This window comes from Oryctolagus cuniculus, chromosome 1 (assembly GCF_051225735.1).
Source record: "Oryctolagus cuniculus isolate XC-2025 breed Fujian yellow rabbit chromosome 1, ASM5122573v1, whole genome shotgun sequence".
Taxonomy (NCBI): Eukaryota; Metazoa; Chordata; class Mammalia; order Lagomorpha; family Leporidae; genus Oryctolagus; species Oryctolagus cuniculus.
Window position 1 is genome coordinate 40,044,060 of NC_142867.1, and position 14,360 is coordinate 40,058,419.

At 37.9% G+C, this 14,360-nt stretch overlaps 1 protein-coding gene across 2 annotated transcripts in view; it reads right to left on the reverse strand.

Annotated features, from left to right (window-relative positions):
• The window catches only part of ANO3 (anoctamin 3), a 419,821-nt gene that overhangs the window by 285,684 nt on the left and 119,777 nt on the right, over window positions 1-14,360 (reverse strand). Inside the window, exon 1 of one of the 2 annotated variants that reach the window (XM_070072327.2) lies at window positions 2,395-2,577. The exons of the other annotated variant lie outside the window; for it this stretch is intronic. Coding sequence (XP_069928428.1) covers window positions 2,395-2,440 — 46 coding nt within the window. The 5' untranslated portion in view covers window positions 2,441-2,577. Of the gene's footprint in view, window positions 1-2,394; window positions 2,578-14,360 lie in introns of those variants that run through there. 2 annotated transcript variants of the gene reach the window in all.

Consider the following 14,360-nt stretch of genomic DNA (forward strand, 5'->3'; position numbering starts at 1 on the left):
GCTCATAACAAATAAACAAATTAAGTAAGAAATTTGGATTTGCAGACAGAAATTCATTTTACAGATAGTTATTCTGGCATCAGTATTGATTTGCTGAATAAGACTGCATAATATCAGTGAGAGAAATTAAATTAGCGATTGACTACTGCATAGTTTTCACATCTATTAGAGAATCTCCATGTCTCGTGCAGAGTTTAAATATACAACATGTCTGTTTCTCAAGCCAAAGCAGAAATTTTAAAAATCTTACAAATACAGTGTTTTCTTAATGCTTTCAATTATTTCTAGGTATTATAAAGTTGAAATTTAAATTTTAAAAATGTATTGAGCACACCAGATTAAAACAAATTTAAACTTCAGAAATGGGATTATATAACTAGGTTATTTCCTGATAATGAATGAACAGCAGAGGTTTCCTCTTTATCTAGCCCAGGAAGAAACCATCTCTGCCTCCACATTGCCAACTACCCCTCATACAGAATAGAAAGAGGGAGATAAAAGCCCGTAGGGGTGAGGAATTTAATGTCTTCATAAATCAAAGTCTAAAGAAGCTAAACCATTTGCTGATTTTTCAGCTAATAACAAGTGCAAGCCAGAATGCCAGTACATAATTTCCCCCACTTTAATGTACAGTTTCACAATAATGTTACAGAAGTACTACTGAAAGTTGCCAGTCCTCAGTAAGGTTTTTGCTAATGTTCACTCAGGATCAAGAAGCAATTAACCAGAACCACTGAGCTAAGAGATGACTTTTTCCTCCTTCTTACCCTTCCTCCTCTCCCTATTAATCTTTTTGCAAATGTTGCCTTTTGTGTCAAAAAGGAAAAGACTTGAAAATGAATGACTTATCATGCATCATAAAGGAAAGAATTTTAAGTTCCAGGATTTATATAATTTTGTATCACTCACTTTTAATAAAGATATTTGGTCCTAAAGTCGGGAATTATTTGCTTCTTAAAAAATGCAATATGTACTCATACACACTAACTTGTTGAAGGAACTTTCCAAGGTTCTAGGTTCTAGAAATGAATCACCCAGCCATGTGTAAGAGAAGATATCGATTTTATGAGGCTGTTGCGGTTTGTATAAGCTTCGCCTTCACTGGAAGTTTATATGTGTTTAAAATAATGAGAAAATAAAGTAAACTTCTTAAAGTAGTTTAATTTTCTTTGGAACGCTTAGAGTTGGAGAGTTACATGCTAAAATTTGTGTCTACTCCCACAGTCTCTCACATCACTCCCAGTTTCAACATACATTTGAATGATCCTAAAGAACTTGAACTTGAATAGGATATAGAATTATGGAATTGGAAGCTCATTCAGCCCAACATTCTTCCTTATGCAGGAGTGTCTCCTAAATTAACTCTGCAGTTTCCACCTAGGGTTTTTGCTTTTGTTTTGTAATAAAGTAAATAGCTCATGGAAACAACTGTTGACAAAAGAAATATGGAAAATATCAAGGGTAAAAAGTAAGGCAGTTTTAGCAGATGTTTACATTGAAAGAGCAACAAATCATTCCATAATTCACATTTTAAAAGAACCATGTGGTGACCTAAGACATAACTATCTATTCAGTGAACTGGCAATTATGTTGTTAAATGAATGCTACTGGGTAATAAAACTCCAAAAAATTGTGAATGTGACTAAAATTACTCTCTAAAAACCCCTTTTAAATGAAATAAGGAGCAAGGATCAAAAGAGGATAACTTGAAGGAATTCTTGATGTATTTATATAAATATAAGGATACACACACACACACACGCACACACTTTTGTCACTAAATCCAGCAAAAAATTTGAACAAGAAGCTGCAAGAGATAACAGAAAGCCCCCAAAAGAGGAATTTAACAATAACATAAACCCCAAACCAAGGAGTAAGCATGGGGGGACATGGACAAATTAAGTTTCCCAAGGAAGTTATGGAGTTGGGACAGGCCAACTTCTGGAACTCTCCAAGAATTCATTTGTCTTATGATTGTTAATACGCGCCTCCAGTAGGAGACTTGCCTTTGTGAAGCTTACTAGACAGATGACTCACACATGGGAACAACCATCATCCATTTCTGTCACCAGACCTCACAGGATTACTCCGGGATATTCCGTCTACCTCTGCTAAACGGGTTTGCTGCAACGCATTGACACAGACTTAGCAGAGAGAGACATTAAATCAAGTACTGGAATGACTAATTCCACTTCTCTCGGGCACCTTACAGTGGCTCAGAAAATCAGATTCCTTCAGGATGCAGAGTAAAGAGGCATTAAGAAAATGTGTTTAACTTCGGAGTTCCCCACCTCGGTGTCGCAGAAGCCTGCAAAGGATGCTCCTACAGAACTGCAAGGGCATGCAGAGGGGATGTGACACCCACAGAAAGGGGGGAGCAGGATCCCAACTGACCTTTTTGCTGTTTAAAAGACTGAATCGAGCCTGAGTGGTGGACCATTTTCACTCAGCGCGTCCCCGCCGGGTAGGAGCTGTCCGAGAGGCAGGCAGTGGAACAGAGCACAGACTCTCAGAGGCGCCAGGGGATCTCGGAGTCTTCTAGCGCCCTGCAATCCGACACCTGCTTTAGCCCGCACTTCGCTCCAAAGGCTGAGCGCCCGCCAGTGGCGTTGTCATGACAACATGGGAGGGCGGTCCAGCGTCCTGCTCCCCTTAGCGGCTACTCTGGGAATAACCCCGCATCCTCTGCGCGTCCAGTGCCGCAGTGAGGGTGCGTGGTGCGCAGGGATTTGATGGGTGAAGAGTCAGGTTTTTCTTAAGCACCGTAAATAAATCCGAGCGTAACTCTAGATACTAATGCACTCTCTTTTTCAGTCTTTGAGGGTAGCTATTACAGCACTGACTTCCTAAAAGTTGGTCTCGAAATATTGGTACTTTTTAAAAAAATGATGTATTATTTATTTAAAAGGCAGACAGAGGGAGAGATAGAAATCGAAATCTTCCATCCTCTGGTTCACCCCCCCCCCCAAATGGCCAAAATGGCCTGAGCTGGGCTGGTCCAAAGCCAGGACCCAAGAGTCTAACCTGGGTCGCCCACGTGGGTGCAGGGGTCTAAGTATTTGGGCCATCCTCTGCTGCTTTCCCAGGCGCATTAGCAGGGAGCTGGAAGAAATCAAGACTTGAACTGCGGCCCATATGGGATGCTGGCATTGAAGGTGACCCCCAATGCCACAATGCTGGCCCCAAATACTTTCACTTGTAAGAAAAGGCAAAGGTACTGTTTTGAGAGGAATGCAATGGCACATGCAGAGACATTGTCATCTTTCCATCTCAAACTTAAGTATGAGGCAGGGATGCCACCCCAGTTTATCGAGTTTTATTAGATAAACTGTGTTAATCTTTAGCATCCAGCTATTTGAATTCTCTTCTGTTTCAGTCATTTAGAGCTTGAATCATATTTGACAGTGAGCCATTCATTAACTACCAAGGAACATGTGCTCAACACTGTTTATGATGTTCAATTTCATCATCCCCATATCCCAATAAAGTAGTTCAAATGTTATTATTTTTGTAGTATCAAAGAATTCTCAAAACTATTTAAACCAACAACTAACTAGAGAGAGATGGTACCTAATGCCCAAAGGAGTGCAGTAACCTTCACTATCCTTATAATCTCCTTATCCTCTTTCCTCCTCTAACCATAGCGCCCTTATTCAGGCCTCTGTTCCTTCTGAAAGATAGAGTATAGAACCACAGTAAAGCCTCTAGCTCTCTGGGTTTTCAAGGCTGTGTGATAACTCAAAATCAGATACAGGATCCAAATAAAATAGATGAAAATGAGAAAAATGCAGAAATTTCAAAATGATAAAAATTCCAGCCAGTGCCGTGGCTCACTAGGCTAATCCTCTGCCTGTGGCGCTGGCACCCCCGGATTCCAGTCCCTGTTGGGGCGCCGGATTCTGTCCGGGTTGCTCCTCTTCCTGTCCAGCCCTCTGCTGTGGCCCAGGAGTGCAGTGGAGGATGGCCCAAGTGCTTGGGCCCTACACCCGCATGGGAGACCAGGAGAAGAAGCACCTGGCTCCTGGCTTCGGAGCAGCACAGTGCGCCTGCCCCAGCGCGCCGGCCGCAGTAGCCACTGGAGTGTGAACCAACGGTAAAGGAAGACCTTTCTCTCTGTCTCTCTCTCTCATTGTCCACTCTGCCTGTTAAAAAAAAAATGATCAAAATTCCACATAGATGGAGCTACTTTGGATGCTCTTTGATCTCACCTGTGGTTGCACAGTACAAGGGCCATAAGGGGAACATAACTTTGAAAAAGGAGAATGTTTCAATTCTGTAAGAATGCACTACAGCTTACCTGACTCTAGACACTTAAGAACACTATTTATAATTCTCTCTCATAATGGTTTATACGCTGGCTAGGTTTAGCCCTGCAGTTACCACTCAGTTTCCCTTGATTGTTGAGTAATTTGGCCTGCAGTCAGCTGAAGCAAGAAGAGAGGAATTGGGTTTTAGTCTCAGTGGGAGGAATAGCAAAGATTGTGTTGTCTTCTTTAATGTACCACCTGCTCTTTCAGTAAAACAATGCTGAGCTTTCAGTTGAAAGCTCAGTGTGCAGGCACTGAGGGAACAGTTGGTTACAACGCATGAGCTTTGTGGGAGTTTACTCCCGAATGAAGATGTGGAACACACCTTAGACACTCTCCACATAGGTTTTATAGATGAGTCCAATGAAACTAACAGCAAAAAGGGAACTGCCTGAAAATGCTTGTTATTTTGCTTTGTTCATTTGCCAGTAAATTTTTGATAGAACTCAACTCATATTCTGCTTTGTCTCAACTCATCGAATTGTATAATATGACCCAATCCTCACAGATGAGGGTTAAAGAAAATAATTTAATTAAGGACTAGTTCATGGCAGGAAACTAATATCCAATACATTTTAGTTGCAGTTATAAATATGACCCCTGGAATACAAGCCTTTTAAAATCACTGGTAGTAAAATCATAAATATTTTTGAAATATAAGCATGAATATAATTTGTTATCAGAAGGATCCGTTGAAAATTAGTTTCTGTTCCATTTTTCCAGGCATAGGTGAAACTTCCCAGAACCCTTGCTTCTGCAGATTTCTGATTTTGCCAACCCACTCCCCAAACTGCAACTCAGCAGAAAACAAGGGTCTATCTGTTAGAATTGGAAGAAAGTCTAGATTTTTGTACTTCATTAGAAATTATTCGTTTTTGTAAAAAGCAAGAAGTTTGGTGTTATTTCTAAAACCAATGCCCCTTCACCCCTGCAGTGCGTCTATGATTAACCTATCTTATCATAAAATTAATTCCTGTTTTAAAATCAGGAGCAATTCAGGATTGGACTGCCAGATTGACTAACAGGGGATTCAAAGAGCATGCTTGCTTGTTTTAAAATCAGTCTTTTAGAGAAGGTTGCTAGAGGAACAGCTTTGTGAGGGGCCTTGGAAATTTTAAGCACCATCTGCTTTATAGGAAAGACTGCGAAGAGGAGGAAAAGAGTCCTCGGGGGTGTATGTGTGCGTGTGTGTTGGAAGTAGGAAATACAGAAAGAGGGTTTACTGAAGGCCTTCCTGAGAAAAATCTTCCTGTGATCCAATAAAAGGAAGTGTTTTGAGACTTGTAGAAAATTTACCAGTGAATACTAAGTAGCTTTATTAGGAAAGATGGCCTAACTGTGTGTTAGGGAGAGGGGGGAATGGTGGTTGTTTTGTTTTATTTTGTTTTCTATTTTTGGTTTCAAATATCCCACTACAAATTTTAACAGCATAAGAAAAATTTTCTTTTTATAATGTTCAGTCAGTGAAGGAATATGATTAATGTAATATACAATATGATGCTGAATGCATTTAGCAAAATAGAAAGAAAAGAGAATTCAAGGAAACATGTCTGAGTGCCTAGAGTAAACATTTTTACAAGTTAGGATTAGGGCTGATTTTTTTACCTTGATATTTTTCCATCATTTTCATATCTTTCTACAAATATATGAGTATTGGTTTTATATAAAATATGTACATCATAGAGTATTGCAAAAATTTATAGGGCATGGAAATAAAAGATAAATTTATCTTGATTCAGATTTATTTGAAATTCATGTAGAGACTTTTCATAGTACATGTTTCCATGAATTTTTTAAGCCCTTGCATATGCATGGATTTCAAAATGTTTAGCACTCAAATAAACTTATATTTTAATTTCATTTTCTATTTGAACTTCTTCAAGTACCCTCCCTTCATTGCAAAGCTAACATATCTACATTACCACACCTCCAACTTTTCTTTTTCAGTCACATATCCAGGTTTTTTTCTGTTGTTCTTATGGAAACTTCTGGACTCTCACCCTCCCACAACCCACCACCTGTCTCCCATCCTCCTTGAGTAGTTAATTTGCCAGATCTCCTGCTAACTTTTGCCTCCCAGCGAGGTAAGAAACTCTGTTCTTTACCTCACTGGAAGGCTTTTTATTCCTTTGAATGTTGAACTAAAGCCCTCAGCATATCCAATTGTGTTTCCTCATTGTGTGCTCTATAAAGGAACCTAGAGAGCATTCTGAAACTGACTCTCTGCATCTTGAGTCACCGCTTTAATTAAAATTGGAATTGCCAATTCTGCTTCTAAATTGTAACAGAAACAAAGATACCAATTCTCTTATCAATTATTCCCCTTCTTGAACTCAGTTATTTAAGGCATTAATTAGCAAAATCAAATTGGCAAAGAGTTATCTTCAAAGAGTAGAAAACAAAGAAAAGGAGCTAGTTTTCTTTGGAAGACATTATCAAAGAAATAGTATGGTCTCCTTGAGTGTATATAATGAATAAAGAAATTAATTTAGAAAATGTAAAATAACTTCAGAAAAATGCTTATTTTATACTGAGTAATTGCCCTTGTCATGAAATAACAGTGTGTGAATTTCAAACCATTTTTGCAACAAAATAAGTTGACTTTTTACTTATTTTTTTTTAAATTACTTAAATGACAGAGCTACACAGAGAGACAGGGAGAGAAAGAAGGGGAGAAAACTTCTATCTGATAGTTTACTCCCCAAATGACTACAGTGGCCAGACTGGGCCAGGAGCCAGAAGCTTTATCTGGGTCTACAACATGGGTGGGTGGGGCGCAAGCACCTGGCCCATTCTCTGATGCTTTCCTAGGAATTAGAAAGGAGCTGGATTGGAAGTGGAGCAGCTAGGACTTGAACTGACATTCATATGAGCTGACTGTGCTGCAGGCAATTGATTAATACACTGTGCCACAATGTGCCACCCCAAATTAACCTTATAATTCCATTATATAAAACTTTTGGGGTAACTTTTTTACACCCAGAGCAACACTCAGAAGCAACACTTCTGATCAATGTGATTATGGGAAAGTAATGGAAGAACTACCAACTTCCACCTTCTCTGAGTCAAGCCCAATGAGATCTTATCACATAGCACTTTTAAGATGCAGAAACACAAAATTACTTCTTAAGAACACAGAATCATTGAGAAGTAGGTGACTAGCATGTGGCCTAGTGGGTAAAGCTGCCACTTGCTATGTCAGTATCCCATGTGGGCACTGGTTTGAGTTCCAGCTGCTCCACTTTAGTTCCAACTCCCTGCTAATGTCCTGGAAAAAAGCAGTGGAAGAGGCCTAACTGCTTGGGCACCTACAGCCCATATAGGAGACCTGGATGAAGCTCCTGACCCCTAGCTTTGGGCTGGCTCAGCACTGATCTTTGAGGCTACTTGGGGAGTGAACCAGCAGATGGAAGACTTCTCTATCTCTCTGTCTCTCCCTTTCTTTCTGTAACTCTGACTTTCAAATAAATAAATAAATACATATCTAAACATCTTTTGTACATAAAAAAGAAAAGGTAGAGGTACGGGACAAAGGAGGTGGTGATGGAATAACGGACACTTCATATCTTATGCCTCTGCTTAAAACTCTAAGAACTGCTCCTTCAAGCTGTGTGCAGAATCATGTCAAGGATTTTGGGATTATTTTTGGTTTGTTTTTTATCTGCCATCACCTACTTTTCTACACACATTCATTGGAAATATCTATTATTTAGATTTTGGTGATATCTTGGGTGTTCGCATATGCTCAAGCTCACCCAAACATTAAATATGTGCAGTCAATTGTACACTACTTGTATATCAATAAAGCTACTGAAAATCAATGCATTTCAGCTTAAAGAAACTGCAAAAAGCAAGCCCATGTGCTTTTTTACTATCACTCAAGCAATTCAATGTTTGTTCTCAGTGCTTTCCAATATTGTTTCTAAAACTGTCTTATACGAATTCTTGACTCATAATGATTTTCTTCCTCACGGGTTTCTTTGCTTTTGCTGCTGCTGTTTCCTCCACTTGGGACAAGTGTCTTAAAACTCTTGTTGCTACTCACCAGTTTTCTCAACCCATACATATCCTTCAAGTCACAGAGCAATGTTATTTTTGGATGAAAACTTCTTTCAGTTAAAAGTGAACCTTAACCTCCTCTGACTCCCACAGAGTATGAATAACAATTCATAACATTTTTATATTTCTATATGAAATAGATTTATAAAGCTTTAGAAAGTTAAAATAGACTTTTCTCCCAGTTCCAAAGAAATCTTTTATGGTAGAATTTATGTTGACTCACTTTTCTATTTCTCACAATGCCTAAAAGATTCTTGACATATAAAGCTGATCAAATATTTGCTTGAATAAATTATTTTTCCATAATCCTCAAATGTTTATTACTTAATAGAAGATTCTAATAAGACACTTTAACATAAGTCCAGTATATTAACTACCTCTTGAGATTTTCATGCAAATTTGTGTATTGCATTACTTCATGATTTTGTTTTTTTTCCAGGCAATTAATTTCTTAAAGTCTGCTCTTGCCTTTTTCTATCTATCAATCCTCCCAAATGGTTCTGCTTCTCTGGATATATCTCGCTAACACAGATTTTGTTTATTGTTGTTTTTGTTGATGTTTGCATGTTTACTTAACTAATTTTGTTCTGAGCTAGTTTATAAAGCCTGTATAATTTGTGCTGTCATTAAGTTCTCTGTTTGAATTATTTAGTGGCCAGCTTATTTGACAGGCATTTCCTCTAAAGCTCTGAAATGCTGCCTGTCATTGTTTGCTGAGGATCTCAAACTGTATGTTGGGGAACACGTGGTGGGGAATTTGCAACTCCACCAATACCCTCATTTGCTGCTTATACAGTGTCAAGGTCAGCTGAAGAGGAGAAAAGCCTGCCTCAGTTTTTTTTTTTTTTTTTTTTCTGAGCATGTTCCCATGCAAATGTATGGGACTGTCTAGATTCCTCAAGAATATGTTGAAACTTTCCAAAGTCCCCAGTGGACATCATACTTCCTGGATTATTTTCTGTATGTTTTGCATCTTCCATTTTACTTACCTCAACTTCTTTTGTATCTCAGGCAACACTGATATTAAACATTGGCTCAGGATGTTTCTGACACTCTACAGGGAGGCCTCTCCTATCTGCAATCTCTGATTCAGATCATATAAGGACAAAATGATGCTCACGTACAGATTTTGATTGTAATGTCATTATGGTATAAGGGGTATATACATATATCGGTAGGGTACATAGTGAGCTCCAAACTCATTCTATTCCCACCAGTGACTGCTAGGAGACTGATTGTCCTAGCTATCATTATTGCAAAGATGAATTTCAAGAGTACAATAGAGCTAGTAAGAGGAAGATGGAATAACTAAAGTGAAACACCATGAACCTTACAGTACTTGTAAAGATTCATCTGTTTCTCTTCAATGAACTTAACTGGATTGTTAGAAGCTTTCAAAATGTTAAAAATAATTTTATCATTTTTGTCAGTATTTCCCTTGCTATAATGAAGGGGAAAAGTTATGTCCCTTACTTCAGAATTCTGGAAGTTGTTCTCTACTATTATTGATTTTCTCATGTTCAAGAGTTGATTCAACAAATATTAAATCTTAACTTTCCCTGAGGATGCAAGACAACAGGAAAATATTTTGAACTGACTAAAGGAGTTCTTAAACAGGACCAACGCCTTACAAATTACAGACACTGTTTTATATGTACTCATCCGTAGGCTATCCAGTCATTTAGTATTTGTCAACAAAGAGACAATCACCCTAATAAAACCAGGGGAAGCAAAACTATCTAAAGGATTCTAAATGGGAAGACATAGACAAAGCAGACCGAACTATCATAACACAAGCACAATAAAATACAACTGCTAAAGTATGTATCAACTTCTAGACTAGACTATATTTTAAAAGCAAAAGAAAGGAAAAATGCACTCAAGAAGATTTGAAATGCATAAATCCCATTTGCAAAAAGAATACCTGGCACCTTGGAGTGAATGTTGTGGCACAGTGGGTTAAGCTTGGGACATCCTCTTCCCATACTGGATTGCTGGATGGGTCTCAGCTATTCAACATAACCTTACAGGAGGCAATGGATGATGGTGCAAATGCTAGGACCCCTGCCACCTACCTTAGAGACCTGGATGGAGTTCCAGACTGCTGGTTTTGGTCTGGCCCAGCCCTAAATGTTGCAGGCATTTGGGACATAAAGCAGCTAAAAGCACTCTCTCTCTCTCTCTGTGAGACAAATGAAAATAAATAAATAAATAAATAAATAAATAAATAAACAAACAAACAAACAAACTTTTTAAGCACCTAGAACCCTAGATCTTGGTTTCTGAAGCCATTCTCCAATAAAATGAGCTGGGGCCCTTAAATAAATATCTAATTCTAGGACTGGGAAGATGGTACTTACACATCAGTGAAGAAGTCAAAATGGAACAGAAGCCAATGGGAAGAGGTCACAATGACCAAAAATGAAAAAGTTGAAATAAAATAAAAGTGTTATAACCCAAGTCATATATCCACACTGATATAAATACATGAATGGCAAAATCAATTAATAAGGTAAAACAGATTAATGTCCCACGCAGAAGATTTACACAAAAATTAGGAGCTACTCTACCCTAAAGAATGGGGGAGTGATTATTCCCACTCCTTGGTGTGGGCTGAACACAGCAAACTCCTTCAATGAATTTGGTATGGAAAAGGGGAAAAAAGTATTTTACAGTGGAAAAATCTGATAAGTATTGCTTCACTCAGATGATTAAAAGCAACATCTATAGTCACAAGTCTTACTGATGAGATGTACCTTTGACATGATGAAAATGGCTCCTAACATCTGTGATCTTCCTCACCCAAATTTGTAAGCCATTCATATGATAAGAAATTAGATAAATAAAAAGCAAAATCAAAAAGAGGTATCAGACCAATATGCCTCAAAACTGTCAAGGTCATTGAAAACAAGAAAAATCTGAAAAATAATTTTAACCTAAAGGAGCTTAAGGAGACATCCAAATGTAGTATGGTAAATAGGATGAGATTCTGAAATAAAGATATGAAATTAAAACTAAGGAAATCTGAGTTGACCATTTAGTGGACAGGTTAATTGCCACAGGGACTTCCACATCCTATATCAGAGTGCCTGGTTCTAGTCCTGGCTCTTCTGCTTCCCATCTTTTCCTCCTAAGGCACATTCTGAGTGGCAGCAGATGATGGCTCAAGACTTTGAGTCCCTCTACTGACATGGAAGACCACGATTGACTTGCGGTCTCCTGCTTTCATCCTGGCTCAGTCTTGGCTCTCACGGGTGTGTGGAAAGTAAACCAGCAGCTGGAATATCTATGTTTCTCTACCTTTCAAATAAAAATAAATAAATAAATATTTAGAAAAAGCTAAGGTAATCTGCATGGAGCATGAACTTAAGTTAATAATAATGTATAAATGTATAATGAATTATAGTAAGTATGCTAATGTTAAGATGTTAATAATAAACTGAGCAAAGTGTGTGATATATGAGTATTCTGCATTTTTTGCTTAATATTTTTGTAAATATCAAACTTCTCTTAAAATAAATGTATTAAATGAAAAATAGGTCTTTCTTTATATTCAAGAGCAAGTAACAAAGAGATTTTTTTCTGGAGCAAATGAGTATGTCTTTCAATTAAAAATACAAAACATAATTTGATTCTAATTGCTAGAATTTTAATTCTAACTAATTAGTGACCCAGATGAGAGAAGGAAAGAATCATCATGTAACTAAGAGCTGAATTATAAGGAGGAATGATAGGAAAATATTTTAAAACTTAAAAGATAGAACAAGAAAAGCTATTGTAGAAATTATATGAGTACTATAAGGAGAAAGGGGAATGGATCCTTGAAAGAATAGCAATAACTATATTAATTATAGAAAGAAATTTCTTAGGAATGGAAACAAATATAGAATGAAAGGTGAAGAGACATATCCTGTATATCTTATTAAAGTTGTTGACCTTTAAGGGATATTACAAGCTTGCAAATAGAACTAGTAAAATGATAACAACAAAAACAAAAACAGGAAACAGATGGATGTATACATATTTTTAATAAAATATATTTATTGGGGAGGCAGAGAGACACACACAGGGGGGAGGGAAAGCGAGAAAGAGAGAGAAAGAGAGAGATTCCTTCTGCTAGTTAACTCCCCAAATGTCTACAAGAGCTAGTACTGGGCCAGCCAAGGCCAGGGTTTAGGGACCCAAGCCAGCTTTTCCATGTGAGTGGCAGGAACCTAATCACCTTGGTCATCACTACTGCCTCCCAGGGTCTGCATATACCTTGAAAAAGCTCGAGTTAATTTTCAACACTTAAGAATAACTGTGTATTAATTACAGAATTAAACCAGTCATATTAAGTAGAACAGACAAAAAAAACTACTGAGAGGGATAATGTATTAAGTTGTTCATTAAATGTGATCCCTGTTAAACATAAGAGTGGGAATAAGAGAGGGAAGAGATGTATAATTTGGGACATGCTCAAGCTGACTTGCCCCAAATGGTAGAGTTAGAAACATACCAGGGGATTCCAATTCAATCCCATCAAGGTGGCATGTACCAATGCCATCTCACTATTCCAAGTGATCAATTTCAGTTCACAATTGATCATAATGAAAGGACTAAGAGTCAAAGGGAGCACATAAACAAGTCTAGTACCTGCTAACACTAACCGATAGAATAAATAAAGGGGAGAGTGATCCAACATGGGAAGTGAGATACTCAGCAGACTCATAGAATGGCAGATGTCCTAAATAGCACTCTGGCCTCAGAATCAGCCCTAAATGCATTCGGATCTGGCTGAAAAGCCCATGAGAGTATTTCAGGCATGGAAAGCCAAGACACTCTGGCAAAAGATCTCTGTGAGTGAGATCTCAGTGGAAAGAACAGGTCTTCAAAGAAGGAGGTACCTTTCTCTGAAGGGAGGAGAGAACCTCCACTTTGACTATGACCTTGTCTAAACAAGATAAGAATTGGAGAACTCAGAGGGCTTCCATAGCCTTGGAAACTCATGACTGGAGCATAGGGAGATTACTGATGCCATAGACAGGAGTGTCAATTGGTAAAGTCAACAACAGGAGTCACTGTGCACTTACTCCTCATGTAGGATCTCTGTCCTTAATGTGCTGTGCATTGAGATTTAATGCTATAACGAGTACTCAAACAATATATTTCACTTTGTGTTTCTATGGGGGTGCAAACTGTTGAAATCTTTACTTAATGTATACTAAACTGATCCTCTGTAAAAAAAAAAAAAAAATTATCAATTCCCAACTTGACTCTCACTGGGATTAAACATGACAATAGGTCTGATCTGATTTCATCATCATTTAAAAAAAATCATCTATTATTTTTCACTTTATGTTTCTGTGTGGGAGCAAACTGTTGAAATCCTTACTTAATGTACACTAAGCTGATCTTCTGTATAATAAGATAATCGAAAATGAATCTTGATGTGATTGGAAGGGGAGAGGGAGTGGGAAAGGGGAGGGTTGTGTGTGGGAGGGATGGTATGGGGGGGAAGCCATTGTAATCCATAAGCTGTACTTTGGAAATTTATATTCATTTTTTTTTAACTTTTATTTAATGCATATAAATTTCCAAAGTACGACTTATGGATTACAATGGCTTTCCCCCCATACCGTCCCTCCCACCCACAACCACTATTCTTCTGTCTGCTGTTTCTCGCTATAGAAATCGCAACCCTCAAGTAGGCACAAATACCAAAGCCTTTCCATAAGCCATTCCATCAGTGCTACATCATGATCCCTCTTCAGATTTCTTGCTGCCTCTAAGCTACCTGCCCTACCAATGCGTCCCACGATCTGTTAAAGACTTTTTCCTGATCCTCAAGCTTTTCTTTTTAAACCATTAAAGCTAGATATGTTCTTATTGATATAATAAATCACTTCTTCCATAATACTTTAAGAATTTCTCAGTCTGCTTCCCTGATTTTACTAGTGGATAAAATAGATAAATAAAATTTTTGTAAAGAGGGAAAAGAAAAAGAGATGGAAA